Source organism: Gekko japonicus, unplaced genomic scaffold, assembly GCF_001447785.1.
Source record: "Gekko japonicus isolate JY-2015 unplaced genomic scaffold, Gekko_japonicus_V1.1 scaffold211, whole genome shotgun sequence".
Taxonomy (NCBI): Eukaryota; Metazoa; Chordata; class Lepidosauria; order Squamata; family Gekkonidae; genus Gekko; species Gekko japonicus.
This window is the reverse complement of record NW_015164187.1, coordinates 1,029,880-1,049,694: the sequence shown is the minus strand read 5'-3', so window position 1 is coordinate 1,049,694 and position 19,815 is coordinate 1,029,880. Positions and strand designations below refer to the sequence as shown.

Sequence of the window (19,815 nt, the reverse complement as noted above, 5' to 3'; positions counted from 1 at the left end):
CAGGGAACCGAAACCCTGGCTCTGAGTTTTCTTTAAGCCTAACCTGGGATACATATGCATAATAATCTTTGCTGAAGACTCTTAAACTCTTTTAGTTCCTTTCATTCATCACCAATAGACTCCACAACAGTAAGTACAGAGATGGGATTTAACCACATGTATTTTTCAAGCCAACATAAAGTAATAGTTTATAGGTTATGAATGTTCTTTTTCCATTCTTTGTTATATATGTACCTTGCTGTTTTTCTTAAATTAAAAAATCCTAACAAAATAATGAACAGGAACATTTAAAAATAAATTTCCTCTCAATGCTTATAATCTAGCACCCTCCTACAAGTACTGAAATTTTGGATTTGGAATAAATCTGACCCTATCTGGCTAATCTTTTCAGAGATTTGAGCTGTATTAAGTAAGGTTGAGCCCTGACCTAGATAGCCCAGGCTAGCCTTATCTCGGGAAGCTAACCAGGGTCAGCCCTGGTCAGTATTTGGAAGGGAGACCACCAAGGCATATCAGAGTCATGATGTGGGGGCAGGCAATGGCAAACCATTTCTGAATGTCTCTTGCCTTGAAAACCCCACAGGGTCGCCATAAGTTTACTTTTTTAAAAAAAAGAGGTGCCGGAACTCTCAAGGAAATGAAGTTTTCAATCTGTATACTGAAAACTCACGAACTTTTAAACATTTTAAAAAGAATTTTGTCAAAGAGGTTCTGGGACTCGTTCCAGCGTGTTCCCCCAGGAAAAAAAGCCCTAAGTAAAGCTGAGATTAAGATGAAATGTCTAAAGCCACTAGGCTTTATACTATGTCCTGGAAAGACTTAAGTAACACACCTTGGTCATAAACTGTCAATTTGCAGAGTTCTTTTGGTTTCAGGGTAGTTACACTTATTTATGCTTGCTAAGTATTTGCCCATGCTATTGTATGAGGCCATGCAACTTTATTGGCTTCCCTCTGCCTTTTTTTTTTTTGGACATTTGGAGAAACGGAGGTTCCTAATTTCTGGAATTGTTTACCATCCTGTAAATTAGTCCCATGGAAACTGTGAATCAGCCATCCCTTCTTTCTCTGAATTCCCATGTGGTACTTATAGCATTTCCCCACCCCTACATACAGTTGTTGTGCATGTGTAAAAAGCAGAAACACAGTTATATCTGGCTTCTGGCTTCTGAATCAATTGATGGCCATGCAGGAAAACTGATTTGTAATTACATTTCACCTTTCTGCCACTTCACCATTCACATGTGATTTTGGCCCTCTATGTTCTTAGATCACAGATTCTACCATAAATGGGCTGTTCTTAATGACCCGAAGGACACAAGAGCAGGAACTAAAGGATATGTAAAGTGCAACATTTCTGTAATGGCACGGGGTGATGTAATGAGTTCTGTTCCTACTACCTCCACCAGCCAGCATGAAGATATTGAAAAGTAAGTCTGTGGTGAAGCAACATATGGTGTGTTACTGATGGGAGTGGTTGGGTATTGCACAGCATGGAAGCTGCCTTGTAGTGAATCAGATCTTTGGTCCATCCAAGTCAGTATTGTCTACTCAGATTGGCAGCAGCTCAACAGAATCTCAGGCAGAGGTCTTTCACATCACCCACTGCTAGCTTGTTTAACTGGAGATGCCATGTATTGAACCTGGGACTTCCTGCATGCCAAGCAGATGCTCTACCACTGAGCCATGGCCCTCTCCATTGAACTTTCTCCAAAGCATCTTGTACATTCCAACAAATATAGGCCCTAATCATTGTAGAACTAGTGTGGTATAGTGGTTAAGAGTGGTGGACTCTAATCTGGAGAGCTAGGTTTGATTTACCACTTCTCCACATGACGCCTGTTGGGTGACCTTGGGCCAGTCACAGTTCTCTCAGAACTCTCTCAGCCCCACTTAGCTCACAAGGTGACTGTTGGAGGAAGAGGATGGGAAGGAGATTGTAAGCTGCTATGAGACTCTTTAAAGTAAAGTGGGATATGAAAACCTACTCTGTTAAAAAAAAACCTGCTCTATAATCATTGTCAGAACTACACAGAACCTGTCCTGGTTACATGCATGGACACTGATCTGGGAGAACTGGGTTTGATTCCCTACTCCTCCACTTGCAGCTGCTGGATGACCTTGGGCACACCATAGTTCTGTCAGAGTTGTTCTTGAAAGAGAAGTTCTTGAAACAGTTTTCTCAGCCCCACCTTCCTCACAGGCTGTCTGTTGTGGGGAGGGGAAGAGAAAGGTGTTTCTAAGCCGCTCTGAGGGTCCGAGTGAAGGGTGGGGTATAAATCCAATCTCTTCCTCTTCTCTCTTCTTAATGCCATCCAATTTCCCAGTGGACACTCTGACTCTTTCTCCTTTCTCCCGTGTCAGGTGTATTCACCCCTCCCTCTCAATTTTGGAGTTAACTGGGTTTAGGGCTGTGCTTCCATGAGTGCTTCTGCTAATCTCAGCGAGCACCAAACCATGGTTTAAATGTCAGTTTGCAAACTGTGGCTTGGCTAACTATGGTCAGCAAAAATCCCTCTGCAGATGGTAATGGTAACAAAGCTCCAGCACAGAAAGGGAGGCGGAAATGCATGCATATGCATAAAAATGGAAGGAAATGGAGGAGGGAGCAAACAGAAACATAAGAGGTTTTATTGTCATTTTAATCATGATTAGGAGCTTGTGCAGCATTAGATTTGCACTGAGTCTTTTCTCCCCAAGACTTCAGGTTGGATCCAGAGGTAAGTTGTGGGGGGCGTGATTTTCTCCAATTCCTCCTTCTCACTGTAGACTCCTAGTTTACCCTTGTTCTTATTTGGTATCACTCACTCACTCACTCACTCACTTGCACACACTGTCCTTCAGTTTTGGTTTCTTCAGTTTTGAGAACTCGGTTATCTTCCTTTCAGGAACTTGCTGCTGCCTAAAAGAATCCCAGCTGAGCGGCCTTGGGCCAAAGTTTGCATCAAAATTTACAGGGCAGATGGATTACCCAGCATGAGTGCAGGAATCATGGGTGGTTTTTCAAAGATTATGAGTGAGAAGAAAGTCTTCATTGATCCGTATGTGCAAGTTACATTTTCTGGACAACAGGTAAGCTAAAGGCTGGCCGCTTAAAATGTGTATTCCCTTAGAACAAATCTTTGTTTCTTTATGGAACTTGAGCTACTGTCTTTTCTGCATATATGAACATAAGAGGGGCATCTACAGAGGACTTTGGAAAACAGCATAACTAATTAGGGTGATTCTACATGGTGGTTTGGAAGAGGGATCAAATAGCTTCCAATGAATCCCAGTTCTTGTGGTACATGAGTGCATGTGCTTGTACTGTTCCCATCTGTACTACAAGGAGCAATTAATATGAGTCCAATGCAGGATTTGAAATGCAAGTCATGAGCTGCTTTGTAAGCCCAACTTAGTGTACACACACTGAACTGAGTGTTCAGTGAGTTGCTGTCTGAGTGTGCTCTTAGATATTGAGATAAATGATTGGTACCTATGAGTAGCTAATAAAACTTCTTGCAATCTGACCTTAAGTAGATTCCTTCTTGAGAAAATGCATTATTGTTAATAATGTACAATGGCTTTGCAGTCCTTGGTCCTTCAACTACCTCCTGAAGATCAACAATGGGGGGTGGGCAGATGCATAATTGTTCCATAATTGTTGGGCTGCCACAGAAAAGTCAGGAGGGCATCTCTCTGCGATCTTAATTCCCTTGCAGGAACCTATCGGAGAAGATGGTCCTTCGGATACCCTGCTCCAAAGCCATGTAGGGCTTGTAGCCACAGCATTCTGCACTAGCTGCAGCTTCAGAACATACTTCAAGGGTAGCCTCACATAGAGAACATTGCAATAGTCCAGTCTAGATGTAATGGATGTAGCTGACACACCAGCTGAAGCTGGGCAAACTCACTCCAAGCCACAGCAGCCACCTGGTTTTCTAAGGTGACTGCTCTTTCAAGCAGCCCTCCCAAACTGTGAACCTGGCTTTTCAAGGGGCATAAAACCCCATCCAAGACAGGGGAGATCTGAAGTCCCTGGTCTGCCTTTCTACTGACCCAGAGAACCTCTGTCTTGCTCTTGCCAGGATTAAGTTTCATCTTGTTCACCCTCATCCAGCCCATCCAACCCATTTAATCTTGCAGAGATATCATCATTTAGTACAGAGGAAATTAGGGGCTCAGTCAGCCATACAACGCTAATCACAGAATATGGTAAATGTGAATATTCTATATGAATTTTGACCTTCAGATTTCTCACACCTCTACTACTGATTTCAAACTAGTAAGACACCATTGACTTATATTAGTCATTTCTTCTTGTGGTTTAGGGGGAAACTTCAGTTGAAAGCAACACTACAGAACCATTATGGAATGAACAGATCAGTTTCATTGAGATGTTTCCTCCTCTTGTTCGAAAAATCAAAGTCCAAGTATTGGATGATGCAAACATTGGGGACGTTGCCCTTGCTACACATTTCATTGATCTGAAGCAGATATCTGACCCTGGGAGAAATGGTGAGTCCCTCAAAGCTTCAAGCACTGATGTGCAATCAAATAGTTCTGTTCTGTTGCCTATTTGTTTGTCTTTGACAGCTGACTATACATCAGTTGGTGCATGTTTGTCCGACCACCTCTGTGTAATAAGGAACAGCAAAAACTGACACATCTGTACTTAGGGGCACCGACTTTGAGGATATGTCCACAGAATTTCTGTTGAGAGAATTTCTTTGTGGCTGATATGTTTATATTTATGCAGCTTGACAATGGCTCAATCCAGACATAATGTGAGACCATTGCTTATTTCATCTATGGTTAGTTTGTGAAACCGGGATTCAGCTCACAGGAAATCACTCATATCCTGGTTAGCTTTGAAAAATTGCCTTAGCCTTGAAAAATTGCCTTCTCCCTGTAGCCTAAAAAGTTGTTGCCAGACACAAAATTGTTGCCAGACCCAGAGCCAGTTTGCTGTAGTGGTTAAGAGTATGGACTCTAATATGGGAGAACCAGGTTTGGTTCCCTACTCCCCCACATGCAGCTGCTGGTGTGACCTTGGGTCAGTCATAAGTTCTTTCAGAGCTGTTCTCTCAAGGACAGTTCTCTCAGAGCTCTCTCAGACCCACCTACCTCACAAGTTGTCTGTTGTGGGGAGGGGAAGGGACCGGGATTGAAAGCCACTCTGAGACTCCTTCAGGTAGTGAAGGGCAGGGTATAAATCCAATCTCTTCTTCTTCTCTTCAATGCAAGGTTCAGCCAGAAAGTTTGCATTCCAACATAAGAACATAAGAGACGCCAATGTTGGATCAGGCCAAAGGCCCATCCAGTCCAACACTCTGAATCACCCATCCAACCCATTTAATCTTGCAGAGATATCATCATTTAGTACAGAGGAAATTATGGGCCCAGTCAGCCATACAACGCTAATCACAGAATATGGTAAATGTGAATATTCTATATGAATTTTGACCTTCAGATTTCTCACACCTCTACTACTGATTTCAAACTAGTAAGACACCATTGACTTATATTAGTCATTTCTTCTTGTGGTTTAGGGGGAAACTTCAGTTGAAAGCAACACTACAGAACCATTATGGAATGAACAGATCAGTTTCATTGAGATGTTTCCTCCTCTTGTTCGAAAAATCAAAGTCCAAGTATTGGATGATGCAAACATTGGGGACGTTGCCCTTGCTACACATTTCATTGATCTGAAGCAGATATCTGACCCTGGGAGAAACGGTGAGTCCCTCGAAGCTTCAAGCACTGATGTTGCCTATTTGTTTGTCTTTGACAGCTGACTATACAACAGTTGGTGCATGTTTGTCCACCTCTGTGTAATAAGGAACAGCAAAAAATGACACATCTGTACTTAGGGGCACCGACTCTGAGGATATGTACACAGAATTTCTGTTGAGAGAATTTCTGTGTGGCTGATATGTTTATATTTATGCAGCTTGACAATGGCTCAATCCAGACATAATGTGAGACCATTGCTTATTTCATCTATGGTTAGTTTGTGAAACCGGGATTCAGCTCACAGGAAATCACTCATATCCTGGTTAGCTTTGAAAAATTGCCTTAGCCTTGAAAAATTGCCTTCTCCCTGTAGCCTAAAAAGTTGTTGCCAGACACAAAATTGTTGCCAGACCCAGAGCCAGTTTGCTGTAGTGGTTAAGAGTATGGACTCTAATATGGGAGAACCAGGTTTGGTTCCCTACTCCCCCACATGCAGCTGCTGGTGTGACCTTGGGTCAGTCATAAGTTCTTTCAGAGCTGTTCTCTCAAGGACAGTTCTCTCAGAGCTCTCTCAGACCCACCTACCTCACAAGGTGCCTGTTGTGGGGAGGGGAAGGGACCGGGATTGTAAGCCACTCTGAGACTCCTTCAGGTAGTGAAGGGCAGGGTATAAACCCAGCCTCTTCTTCTCTTCAATGCAAGGTTCAGCCAGAAAGATTGCATTCCAACATTAAGGAAAACCATAGTTAAGGTTAACCGTGGTTAACAAATCAACTTCAGATCCTGTATTTATGGAACCTAAGTACCCACAGGTAATGGAGTGGCCTACAGTCAGACAATCACATTAACCATAGTTAGTTTAATTAACCATGGTTTTGCACAATGTCTGAACTGAGCCAATATTTTTGCAGCGCAATCCTTAGCAGATCTATTCTGAATCCTACTGAAGTCTACTCAGTGGGGTTTACTCCCAGGAAAGCGTTCTTAGGATTGCCCTGTTAGGCTACCAAGGAATCCTGTCCTGCTGATGCATTGGCTGGAGGGTACAAAGCTGTAACAAACAAGGCTGTAAATTCTAACTTGAAAGCCACAAATTGAAAAGTATGTCAATTTTCACAGGTTTCAATCCCACTTTTGGTCCCGCTTGGGTGAACTTGTATGGCTCACCTCAAAACTCAGCTCTGCGAGATGTCCACAAGGATCTCAATGAAGGTTTGGGAGAAGGCATATTCTACCGTGGGCGCCTTCTCATGGCCATTTCTGTAGAGATCTTCAGTACTATCCAAGCAGCAGAAAAAAAGCCCGTAGAGGTTCTTAAAGGTGCTCTAAGCAAGCTCAAATTGAAGAAGAAGAGTAAGAAGGCCAAGGAGAAAACCAGAGTCTCTTTCAAAGAGCAACAGCAAAGCCAGGCTGAAGCTGGTATCCCCGAGGAGGCAGAGCAGCCGAGTGAGGTGACTGTGGAGGTTGAGGAGCTTCATCCTCTCCCAGAGGTGAGTCTCATCTTGAAATTTATTAACAGAGTTGTTGCATATCAGGACCAGCCCAACCATATAGGCAAACTAGGTGATCACCTAGGGCATCAAGCTTTAGGAGGTGCCAAATTAGGTAGAAGTGAATTTCTTTTCTCTATTAAAATATTTATGTTATCTCACATTTTTCTCTGTATTGAATGTTGGGGGGACACATGCCAAAGTCACAGTTTGCCTAGGGCACCAAAACCCTGATGCTGGTCCTGTTACATATCTGCACCAAACATGGAGTAGAAAACAAGATACAATTGGTGCAGTATCAAACAACACTATTAACATCTTTTTTCATGCTCATTAAATTTATTTCATGCTTATTATAATCATATTGTCTACTTATTTTTATAGTCCGAAGAATAAAGAATAGCTATGTATGAATGTACTTATCCTTAAACATCAGCACTAGAATCCAGTGAAGGGAATTTGGTGTTGGAAAGAGTTGCACATACAACCATAATTTTGCTTGCTTTATGGTCACAATACTTACTACTCCCCAAAAAGCAAGGCTGTTTGTTTTTTTTAAAAACCTGAACAGTGGCTTGGCCCTTTGGCAGTTGGAATGGTTGCAGAAAAAAATAAAAGCAGATTTCTTGGTGTATTTGAGGACCAAGTAGGTAAATTCCAGAATAGGGTTGAAGATTACAGTAAATGAACAATATAGATTTAGATTTATAATCTAATCTGGACACATTTTAGAATTTACCTTTAATTATAATGCAGAACATCTAGATATAGGTATATGGTGATAAAAACTGATTAATATACATGTAGGAGATATACAATATACAATTAGAAAGTATATGTAACCCCCAACCTGTATGTTTTTTAATGTTTGTTTGTTTTTGTTAAAAATAAAAAAATGTTTGAAATTCAGAATAGGGGAAAGGAAGTAGGTTGATATCTAGTTGCAAAAGTATAAATGTGGTTTCCTGTTTGCTGATTGGGTACTGAATATTTTTTCTAATATCCTGAAGCTGGGGTCATCTTTTTAGTAGTTCAGAGTTTAGTCTTACTAAGTTGTGATAAACTTAGGTACTTGAGTTTAAGACATTTATGTACAGTGCAATCAGCCTTCTAAGTCCACTGATGTCATACAAGTTACACCCATAGAAGGGTGTAAACTTAGGGTTGCATGGATCGCCTCATCAAATTAATTGTATCTGCTATGTCTTTGCATCTTTTGCTTTGAGGAGCAGCCTCAAAAGCATGCTGTTTAAAACAGCTGTAGCTTGCTCAGTATAGTATATCATAATTTTGGATGCCTGATTATTTGATTAATATCTATGATGGAGCATGCCAATTTTGGCATCAGAGCTGGAGGGATATTATTTAGCAGATAACTGTCCATTCTCTTCATCAGGCACTGGTGAGGCAGGGCAACATCTTCCTATGAAAGGAAAGTAAGAGCTTACATCAGTACTAGGGATGTGCATTCGGTTCGTCCAAACTGAATGCACCCCCGAAAATGGCCCATTCGAACCCCTTTCGGGCTGCTGCAGGCCGATTCAGATTATCTGATCTGAATAGGCTTGCCACCGAATTGCCACCGAATTTTGGCGGCAATTCGGCCCCATTATATCCTATGGAGATGAGCACCGCAACCCTAGAGTTGGATTTGATCGGCTTTCGAGCAAGGGAACCTTTACCTTTATATCCTATGGGCCATTGAAGTCAAGGCGAAAACATAGGGTATATTCTGGGGGCTGGAGGGGAGGCGGTTTGAGGGAGAGGCTTCAATCTCACAGGGTAGCTGCTGGAGCCTCTCCCCAAGATACCAACCAAGTTTGAAGAATATTGGACCAGGGGGTCCAATTCTACAGGCCCCCAAACAGGTTGCCCCTATCCCCTCCATTGTTCTCTGTGGGAAAAAGTTACTTTTCCCCAAGTTTTCCCCACCAAACTTGGTTGGTATCTTGGGGAGAGGCTCCAGCAGCTACCCCATGAGTTTGGAGTCTCTCCCTCAAGCCCCCTCCCCTCCAGCCCCCAAAATATACCCTATGTTTTTGCCATTGACTTCAATGGCCCATAGGATATAATGGGGCTGAAATTGACGTTCATCTAGCGGAAAGACTCCTGAATCTGCTGGTACCGATGAAACTGACATGTGGGAGTCTTACTGCTAGCCGAAATTGATTCTTCCCGATTCCACCAAATCCGAATGGGCCGAATTTTTTTTTTTGCACACCCCTAAGTACTTTAACAGAACATGTTCAGTATTTTACAGTACTACACATAGCTTGTAAAGGAAAGATTAAGTAGGTGGAGACGATGGTGAGGTGGGTGGGGACAAGATTATCTGGGTGGGGACAAAGATCTCTGCCACAGCCCTATCGCTCTGAAAAGAATAAATGGAACCAATAAAGCACACACCCATGTGCCATGTGCTATTTGTTTCCCTTGCTGGCATGACTGCAGAGCTAGTAATATCACACAGAATACATAAGTGCAGTAGACCAACAGATTTAAAGACAATCAGCAAGAAGTCTTGTGCAAGTAAAAGAAATGTGTTTGGTTTAATCTATAAGTTTTTTCTAGGCTCGGGAAAAATATTTTAGACAAATGATGTCCATTCAAACAGATTCCATTCTTACCATGTGTAGCTTCCTGCCCAAACACAGTGGTACCATGAAGAGAGGATGAAAATATTTCTTTCCCCTGGTGCACAGATTATTATTTATGTTAAGAAATGAACTCTTTGGGAGATGTAAACAAATGTAATAAAACTGATTTTTAAATGAAATCAGTCATGGTAATGGAGTGGCAGGAAGATATGGTGTTCAACCCTTTTACCACTTGTCATTTTTCTGCTTAAAACCCATGTTTTCCCTCTCTGGGGCTAAGAAACTTAAATCAGCACTTCTTGCCGTAGTCCCCCTTATTTGCATTTCTATGTATTTGTTCCTAAAAGTACTATAGGTCATCATATGGAGGCCCCAGTTCAGTAGAATTTTTTGACTGCCACTATGTGGGAAGCAGTGTTGCCTCTAAGCTGAGTTCGTTTGAGCTAGCTCACAGTTTTTTAGCCTCCAGCTCACACATTTTTGTCTTAGCTCAGGAATGATGGTTCCAGAGCAAACTAATTTGTGCAGTAGCAAAATCGCTCATCCTTTAATGCCAGTAGCTCACAAAGTAGAATTTTTGCTCACAAGACTCCACAGCTTAGATGAAGCATTGCTGGGAAGTGACCTCACTTAACATTCTTCTGCATTCAAAATGTGCTGTTTCCCCCCACTCTGGAGGACAGCGCAACTGTTCGGTTTGAATTTAATGAGAGCACCAAGGTGTGTGTGTGTGTGTGTGTGTGTATATGTGTGTGTGTGCAAAATATGGAAAATGTAAGTGATAGATTTAAACATTACATTTACATGGAGTAAAATGTGATGCATATACATACATTTAGCACAACAGAGTATGTAACAGAGAATAATATATACTGTAGGACATGTGAACAACATGTGACAGGAATCCAGTATTGAGTCCTGTTTTAAAATGTCTTCATCAGAAGCATCTAAGCCGCCCTGAGCTACCGGATAGGGCAGGGTACAAATCCCAAAATAAATAAATAAATAAATAAAACTGAAGTGAGATGAAATTTCTGTGTCTAGATCTTCCATGAAAACAGAAAGTATCCACTGTTCATTATATCACAGCTTATCTACCTGAAGGTTTCTGCTAGAGACAGCTGTAATAAAACATAATGTGCTTAAAACACCTATTATCATAGAATAGTTGGTCCTCGATAAATTCTATTCTACTTTTTATTGTGTGGGAATATATCTTTTTAAAAAAACTGATTTTCAAACGATAAATTATAATTATTTTATAATCAGCACAGCTGCTGAATATTCCCGTTCACTCCAACAAAACATAAACACTGTGTCAGTTATGTGCCATCAAGTCATTTCCGACTTCTGGCGACCTTATAAATTAATGACCTCCAAAACAGACTATCACTGGCAGCCTTTCTTGAAAGCACTAGAAGAAAAATAGAGAATGAGTTAACACGACCGAAAGACTAAGTTTGCGAAGGTTTATACCTACAATTAAAAAATATTACAAAGACTGAAATATTGACCCGGATCATCCTTAGTGCAAGTACAGAGAACACAACAGAATAGTTTGTCTTGCAGGTGCTAGGGCTGCCATCTCTGGGTTGGGAAATACCTGGAGATTTTAGGGGTGGAGCCTGGGGAGGAGAGGGACCTCAACAGGGTATAAATGCCATATAGTCCACCCTACAAAGTAGTCATTTACTCCAGAGACACTGATCTTCTCTGGAGATCCATTGTAATTGTGGGAGAGCTCCAGGTGCCATCTGAAGCTTGCCCCCCCCCCAAAGGCTGCTTTCCTATTAGCAGAGACAAGGGTCATGAAATGCAGTACTTTGTGTTTATAAAACAGACACAAATATACTGTTATGTTTTGTTAAAGCATCAGATAAAGTGGCTCCCTCCAGCATTCATATCCCTCCCCAAGGATATCTTTGCTACTCTGCATTGAACTGAGGAATTCAGTGGCAATTCAGATATTAAGGTGATTGAGTAAATGTATTACAGCTGCCTGCCAGTGTTTGTCTTGGGTGAAGCATTCACAGTTCAGTATTGTGAATTTTTGCATGTGGGGAAATTGTGTGGACAATTTTATGGCAAAATTAGGCCATACTGAACCTTTCTTCCTTTTTCAGAATGCACTGGGAGTTAAAGAAGAATTCCTCCTTTTTGCCTCTTTCTTTGAGGTGACTATGATGGATCCATCAATAGGTACCAAGCCTGTGAAATTTGAGATCTCTATAGGTAACTATGTTCTCTGAACTTAAAACTTCTCGACCCCAGCCAGACATTACCAGAAATAACGAACGATTACACGTGAACAGAGACTTTTATTTGGATGGCCCTGAGAGTTTTAACACAGTATAGATCTTAATGAGGGCTGCCAACACGAGGCTGGCAACCTACAGGAGATTCACCTCATGAAGTGCGGCCTCTCTGGTGCAATAATGACATAACTGGTGATGTTCTGGCATTAGTCAAAACTCTATGGTTAACTAATTGCTAGAATGTCACCAGCAATGCACTGATATCACTTCTGGTTGTGCCAGATGTGCAAGTAGCACATTGGGATGCTGGTGTCCCCCCATTTTGCCTCTGTTTTCTCTTGCCACCCAGCTGAACGGCAGTAAGAAGGGCCCTCTGGGGGCATATGGCAACCCTAATCTTAGAGTTGTGTTTTTTCTTAATCTGTCTCACCTTTTTTGCTTGTCCTGCTTCTGAGACTGCAACTGCTTAGCATCTCCTAGACAGAGCCCTGAGTAAGCAATCTAATGCCCTCTACGGCTGAGTATCTGAATTGTGGGTTTAAACTACCCTCAGTATTACATGAGGATTCACCTGTGATAGCTTGAGAAAAGCCCACATAGTCTCCCTCAGCATTTGTTAGTTTCCATCAACATGGTTGTTTTTTGGCAGCTGACTAAATGGAAGCCGTGCTGGTGCTGACTATCTATGTATACAAGAAAGACAATAGCTCGGGTGGGGGGGGATTTGCTGTGTATATTTTGACCATAGACTTTATTAGAGCATGAAGACTACAAACAGAAACTGCTGATGCTTTAAAGAGGTCGAGGCTGCAGGGATGGTCTCGGAAGGCTGTTGTATGGTGATTGTACAAAAAAACCCACATTATGGCACAGCTATAAATAGTAACTGGCCATGGTGACCATGAGTAACCATCTTCATCTTCAAGGAAACTATGGCAAAGCTGAAGAAGTTTTGGCTAAAACTTCTAAGAAGGGTGAGAAGGAAGAAAGGAGTGAAGACAAGCAGCCTTTGCTTGAACCCAGTTCTGAGGATGAGCTGGATGTTGAAGTCATATCCCCAAGCACAACTTTGGTCCAGAAATCTGTGACTGCAAACCAAAGGCCCGAGCCCACAGAATATGACAGGTAACTCATTTTCTTTGCAGTCTCACTAGTTCTTGTCTCTTCACATTTCCATTTATTAATTCATTCAGCAGTCGTTCATGTCATTCATTAGGTCTAAGTCATAGAAACACAGATCTGGAAGGAAAGGATCATCTAGCCTCACTCCCCTGCACTAAGAAAGCAAATCCTATGCCTCAGGCACCCCCAATGTATGTCTAATATGTGTATTATAAACTCTTACTCAGGGACATACTTCTTTCCTGACAGACTGTATTCCAAATACATCTGTAGTAATTTAGTAAAGGTACTGTTCTGCATTATTTTGCAGCTGTTTTGTTCTTCCCCATTAGCAGCAGGATCCAGTACTATACATGTATAACCTGAGACAGAAAAGCAGCATCTGTTTCAGGGCGAACAGATGGATGTTGCTTTAGTATGCTTGCCGGCTGCTAATAATGTTGGGGCCAAGAAAGCCAGAGTCAAGACTTACCATATAGAATCACAGGGGCCATACAGGCCATCTAATCCAACCCCCCCTTCACCCCCGCTCAATGCAGGATCAGCCTAGAGCATCCCTGACAAGTGTTTGTCCAGCCACTGCTTAAAGACTGCCAGTTAGGAGGAGCTCACTACCTCTCTGGACAGCTGATTCCACTGTTGAACAACTCTTACTGTAAAAAAGTTTTTCCTAATATCCAGCTGTTACCTTCCCACCCTTAATTTAAATCCATTAAACCCATATCTTTGCTTAAGGCCTTAAACTATAGAATTTCTTTCCCCTGAAGGCAAATATCCAGTGCCATCTACTACATGTAATAATAATTCAATAGCTCTTATTTCTGATTAACCGAAAACCAATTTAAGTAGAATAGCCTTGAAAGATCCTCTTCATCATGACACGTGAAGTGCAGTCCTAAGCAGTCCTTTCTAAGTGCATGTGTTTAGAGAGTGTAACTCAGTTTATGATTGCAGTAATTGGCTAGCATTCAGCAGTGCAAATCCCGAGAGTCCAAGTCTCCAATTTATGCATCTTTCCTCTGGAAACATGTCAATTACAAATTCGGATATGCAGGGCCTTTTCTGCTCAGATGAGGGATGCTGCTGTTAATCTTCTTCTCACAGTTGACCTTCACCAGACTCAACCGTCTTTTGCTCAGTTGCCTTCATTGCATCTGCTGGGGGAGTGAGCTCATACCTAGTTCTAGTGTCCAGTTCCCTTAGTAGCTGGATACAGGGCCCTTCCCTCAGTCTTATCCCCCTAATTCAAACCCGGGGAGAGGGCTGCCTTCAAGTCCATGGGGCATATTCAGAACTTTCTATACTTACGTACTATGTTTTACAAAAACAAGCAAATCCAGTACTTATTCTAGCCTTCATGATGATATATCAGTGTAACTATCATGCAGAGGGCTGGTTATCAGCTGCTTGTTCAAGTTGTAAATCTTCACCGCCTGCTGCTCTTAGCTCTTACAGCTGCCTGCCCATGGTGCACAATAAGCCTTGTGTGTATGTCTGGAGCTACTGGGAAGACTATACCTGGAGACTCTGCAATTCCAACTGGATTGTCAAAATAGCAGAGCGTTTGGTAAAGTATTGTTCTGCCTGTCAACCCTCTGTCAAGCCCCTGCTGCTTTGTGTCACATACTTGCCTTTACTGGAGCATGGAGGAAATTATTTGGGCAGAGCGGGAGCCTGATTGGACTTAAGTTCTGAGTGCTTTCTGCCCTGTTCTTGACAAAGGCTGAGGGCACTCAATACTTCACAGGAAGGAGAAACTCTTTGCTTCATTCTTTACAAAAAATCATATTATTGCTGCTTATATGTGGGTGATTATATTTTGGAGCAAGGGTGCATAATATTAGCTATGCTAAATGCTTCAGGCACTTCATAGACAGTTTCTTCTGTCATCTGGCACTGATCTCAAGGCAGTGTTTGTTACAACAGGAACATGGGCTGGAAGATGTGGAGAAACTCTTAAGGAGACCCAAGTCCAAAGCAGATGAGAGGCTTCGGCAGGTCCTAGAGGAGTTTGTGGCTGGATGTAGGTTAGTACTCCTGCTTTTGTTCATAAAAACCATACAGTTGACTCACATTGCCTTTCCTACTCCTTCTATCTTAATCACATCCTTTGTCAAAACTATTGAATTAAACATCCTTGAATCCAGCATCCTCAGAGCCTAGAAGATAATCACACCTGGATCCTGATGTTATGAGACTCATCTCTAATTAGAGAGTTCACTGTAAGCCAACTAATTAATAGGAAGCTCTGTGAAAATGTTGGGTGTTCATTAGGAACTCTTGGTTGTGTCGTGCTTGTTTTTCCAGACAGATCTAGCTAGGTTTTTTTTGGAGGGGGGGGGGCAGCGACCCCACAGGGTTTTCAAGGCAAGACACTCTTGGAGGTGGGTTGCCATTGCATGCCTCTGTGGTACGACCCTGGTATTCCTTGGTGGTTTCCCATCCAAATACTGACCCCTGCTTCCAAGATCTTCCAAGATCTGACTAGATCAGGCTAGCCGGGTCAGGGCTTAGCTAGTATGTTTTGAACAATAAGTAGCAGAACACAGGAAGAGTGCATCTCTTTAAATTTCTCTAAAGGGAAGGATTTGGCTGCCAATCACCATGATTTCATTCAGAACAAAAAGCTATACTGAGGTACCCCCCTGGGCCCACTATGAAGCAAAATACAGGAGAGATTTTGATACAAAGAAATGGTGAGCTCATTTACTCCTTATATTTGTTTGCTATCTACACAGCAAGGACCTCTGGGCAAAATACATGGTGACTATTTCTTTCCCCCTGCCTGCAGACACTCCTATAAGGTAGATTAGGCTGGGAGATAGCAAGTAGTCCAGTACACACAGTGAAGTTCACAACCAAACAAAGATTTGAACCCATTTCAGCAGCCTAAAATCAACACTCTGGCTATGTTGCACTGGCTTCTACAAGAATAAGGCAAATGTGAAAGGTCAGTGATGTCTGTACTGTATTTGTTAGACAGCTATTTCTTATTAACGAGGTGGAAGAAAAGTTTAAATGCAGGGTGGGTTTTTTTAGTATCCTGTGATAATGATGCATCCTTGACATCTGTTCTTTTATTCTGTGTGATGTGTGGCTGCAGTCAGAAAGCCAGAACTCACAGTCTATCTAATTTCAGGCAGTATTCACTTAATGCAGACAAAAAGCCAATGGCCCGTCCAAATAACCTTGATCGATGTCGGATGAAATCAGTCCCACAAAACATTGTGAGTCATGTGAACAGTCTGTGTTTGTGGATGTGTTGTACCTATCTAGATGTGTTGTACCTGTCTAGGCATGGGTGCACTTTTAAGGAAACCTTTAATAAAAGCCCTTTCACAACCTGGAAGAGCTCTGCTGGATGCCATTCTGCAGATGCTATGGTGGCAGAAAGTGAACTCACTTTTTTGTTGCCATCACCCCCACAGAGTAGACAGAGCACAGACTTGTGTTCAGTCACATTCGCTTTGAGTTTTTCTCCCCTTGATCTGTCTCTGTTAACCGTCATCTATGGATAGGCTTTTGCCTTTTAAAACTTTTCCTTGCTATGTTTTATCTTAACTATTCCACCTCTCTTGGTTTTGTTCCCTTGGTCACTGATCTGAACTTACTTCCCAAACACACAACTCAGTACCAGCTCAGTCCACACTGCCATCTGAAGTCAGATGCTTCCCTGTTGCTGCCGCCTCTGCTTCTGCCTGGAAGCTGGTGCAGCAAGCCCTTCTCAAACTCTCTACCAGCCCTCTTTAAAAACAGTACAGCAAACAGTAGATCTGTTACAGGGCTTCCCAAACTCTTGTAAGTTTCCTTCCACTCTTGAGAATTTGCTGCCATCTTTGTTTGTCTGTTTTCAGAGTAACCAAAAATGGTAGCTGAATTCTTGAGAGAGTTGGGAAGTCCTATTGGGAGAGTGAGGAGGCAAGGGAGGATTAGCTGCTCTGGCTCCAGGACAAAGGTGGGGGCGGTGGCAGTGAGGATGGGGGGGGGATAGAGATGGCTGCAAAAGGGGTTGAGACGGGAGGCTGGTGATACGTGGGTGGGTGCTGTCCCCTCCAAGTTGGCCACCTGTGATAACCATCTCAGTTGGCCTCATGGTATAGCAAGCTCTGACCCCAACTCAGACACTGACTGAAAGATTTCCAAAATTAGTGTAATTCTTTTCATGCCTATAGAACACAAATTCTGCTGAAATCGGTTAGAATTTATGATATATTTTGATGAGCCATATGTGATGCCGACAGTTACTAGGATGTGCAGCTGATCTATTATAGGAGATGCACAGAGTGGAAAGAAAAACAAAAAGGTGACTGTATACATATGAAATAAAACAGAAGTCCACTGGCACCTTAGAGGCCAACATTTATTCCAATATGAGTATTCAGGACTCAGAGCTTATCTCTTCAAATGCTTTGACTCACAAAAGCTCATGCTGGAATAAGTGTTGTTAGTCTTGTAAGGTGTCACTGGACTTCTGTTTTATTTTGCCACCCAAGACTAATACAGCTGTATGTGATCCTCTGTATTGCTGAATATATGGTTTGAAGTTGTGTTTTTTTCTGTTTAGATACTGTATGCGAAGAGGGGGCTCCGCATACGGAGGCGACTGACTCGTACCAATGTCAGGGAGAAAGTAAATGAGGCAAAGACAATCCTGTCAAAGCTTCGCTTCCTGGCTAAAGAGGTACTTATGACAAGCATAGGGCCTGGTTTGGCAATTCATATCATATGGGAATGCATGGCAGGGCAACTGGTAAAAGAAACATCACATTGTAGAGCATAAGATTATGTGCTCTTTTGCATTCTCATATTCCTTACTTGTGTGCCCCTATTGCTTTGGTGTGTGTGTGTGTTCTTTTCTGCATGTTGCTCCTTCTAGTGGTTGATTCGATATTATATCACTGTATGTCCGGCATAAAAACCTGCAGTGCAGTGATATAATACAGTGATGTAATATCAAATCAGGGCCATGGTGGCTCAGAGGTTAAGACGCTGAGCTGCAGACCAGAAGGTCGGTAGCTCGGCAGTTTGAGATCCGAGTGCCGTGTGACAGATTGAGCTCTCATCTCTGGCCCCAGCTCCTGCCAACCTAGCAGTTCAAAAGCAAGAAATTGCAAGTAGATAAATAGGTACCGCTTCGGTGAGAAGGTAATGGCATTCCATGTGCCTCAGTGTTTAGTCGTACTGGCCACATGACCACGGAAAAGTCTTCGGACAGCGCTGGCTCTTTGGCTTGAGCACTGCCCCCTAGAGTCGGATTCGACTACCTTTCGAGCAAGGGAAACCTTTAGCTTTACTAATATCAAATCAACCACTAGTGGAACATCTTAACACTAGTGGAACATGTGGAACAGGTCCCCCCCCTCCCCAAGCAAGAGGAACACACAAGCGAGGAAAACGAGAATGCAGAATAATCTGTTAGTTCCCATTGAGCAATATTAGTGTTCATTTAGAAAGGTCCTTATGGTGGTAGAGAAAAATGTGAAAACATTTAATCAGTTTCAACTGATGCTTAAATTGGAGGGGATCTGGATGGTGCTTGAGATGCAGGAGTTGAGATGATTGAAAGTGTGGTGCCTTGTCCTTGTCCCAACATTTGTTGCCGACTAATGTTCCATGATTTCCATCCTTCTTCCCATCTGTTATCCCAGTCCTTGACAAAAAGTTACAACATTTTAAACTCCCATATCCTCATTTCCCACAAATATACAAACATAGATACTTTTTGCTGGTTTCAGTAATTCAACACACTCTGATTTTTGGCTTTCTTTCTCAACTGTGGTCTTAGGTGTTTTTGGTTTTTTTCCAGCCTCAGTGTTCTATCCCAGATATCTTGATCTGGATGTTTAGCAACAACAAGCGGGTAGCATACGCAAGAATCCCTGCCCAGAACGTCTTGTACTCGGTGGTAGAAGAGGAGAAAGGCAAGGACTGTGCCAAGATCCAAACTGTCTTTTTAAAGGTTCTCACTCTCTTTTGCTAAGTATTTGAAGCTATACCTCTCTTCCCCCCCCCCAAGCTCAGATATAATGTGAAATGCGTGGTTTATTTTAACTATGGTTAGTTTAAGAAACTCGGAATTGGCTTGCAGAATCCTGGTTTGCTTTCACAAATACTGGTTTTATCACTGTTTCCCCTGCATTGTAGTGAGGGTGGCTTAAGCCAAGATTAAGTCAGGAGGTCCATGTTCCTGTGTCACATGAAACTATAATTAAGTCCAACTGTAGTTAAGAAACCAACTTCAGATCATGGTTTCAGATCCTTGTATGATGTAGCCTAACACAACATGATTGGTGGAGTGGCCTGCATTTGGACAAGCATGTGAATGGTAAATAGTTTAATTAATCATGGTATCATGTGACATCAGAACTGAATTGATCGGCAGAAGCAGAGTAATGAATTTCTGTCTTAGCATTAGTACAATTATACTCACTACATTTAAGGATGTTTTGCTGGCGACTATCAAGATAATTCATATCATAGTATTCCCCGTTACTATGTATGGATGTGAAAGTTGGACAATGAAGAAAGCTAACAGGAGGAAAGGTTTCATTTTAAATGTGGGTTGGGGGGAGAGTTTTATGGTTCATGTGGACCACCAAAAAGACAAATCAGTGGGTTCCAGATAAAATCAAGCCTG

General features: G+C 42.2%; 1 protein-coding gene across 1 annotated transcript in view; it reads left to right on the top strand.

Annotated features, from left to right (window-relative positions):
• The window catches only part of LOC107107842 (fer-1-like protein 4), a 90,748-nt gene that overhangs the window by 32,106 nt on the left and 38,827 nt on the right, over positions 1-19,815 (top strand). Inside the window, exons 9-19 of the mRNA XM_015408191.1 lie at positions 1,270-1,429; positions 2,888-3,071; positions 4,310-4,496; positions 6,834-7,204; positions 11,925-12,033; positions 12,983-13,181; positions 14,625-14,745; positions 15,105-15,205; positions 16,318-16,405; positions 17,743-17,859; positions 18,985-19,137. Coding sequence (XP_015263677.1) covers positions 1,270-1,429; positions 2,888-3,071; positions 4,310-4,496; positions 6,834-7,204; positions 11,925-12,033; positions 12,983-13,181; positions 14,625-14,745; positions 15,105-15,205; positions 16,318-16,405; positions 17,743-17,859; positions 18,985-19,137 — 1,790 coding nt within the window. The remainder of the gene's footprint in view (positions 1-1,269; positions 1,430-2,887; positions 3,072-4,309; positions 4,497-6,833; positions 7,205-11,924; positions 12,034-12,982; positions 13,182-14,624; positions 14,746-15,104; positions 15,206-16,317; positions 16,406-17,742; positions 17,860-18,984; positions 19,138-19,815) is intronic.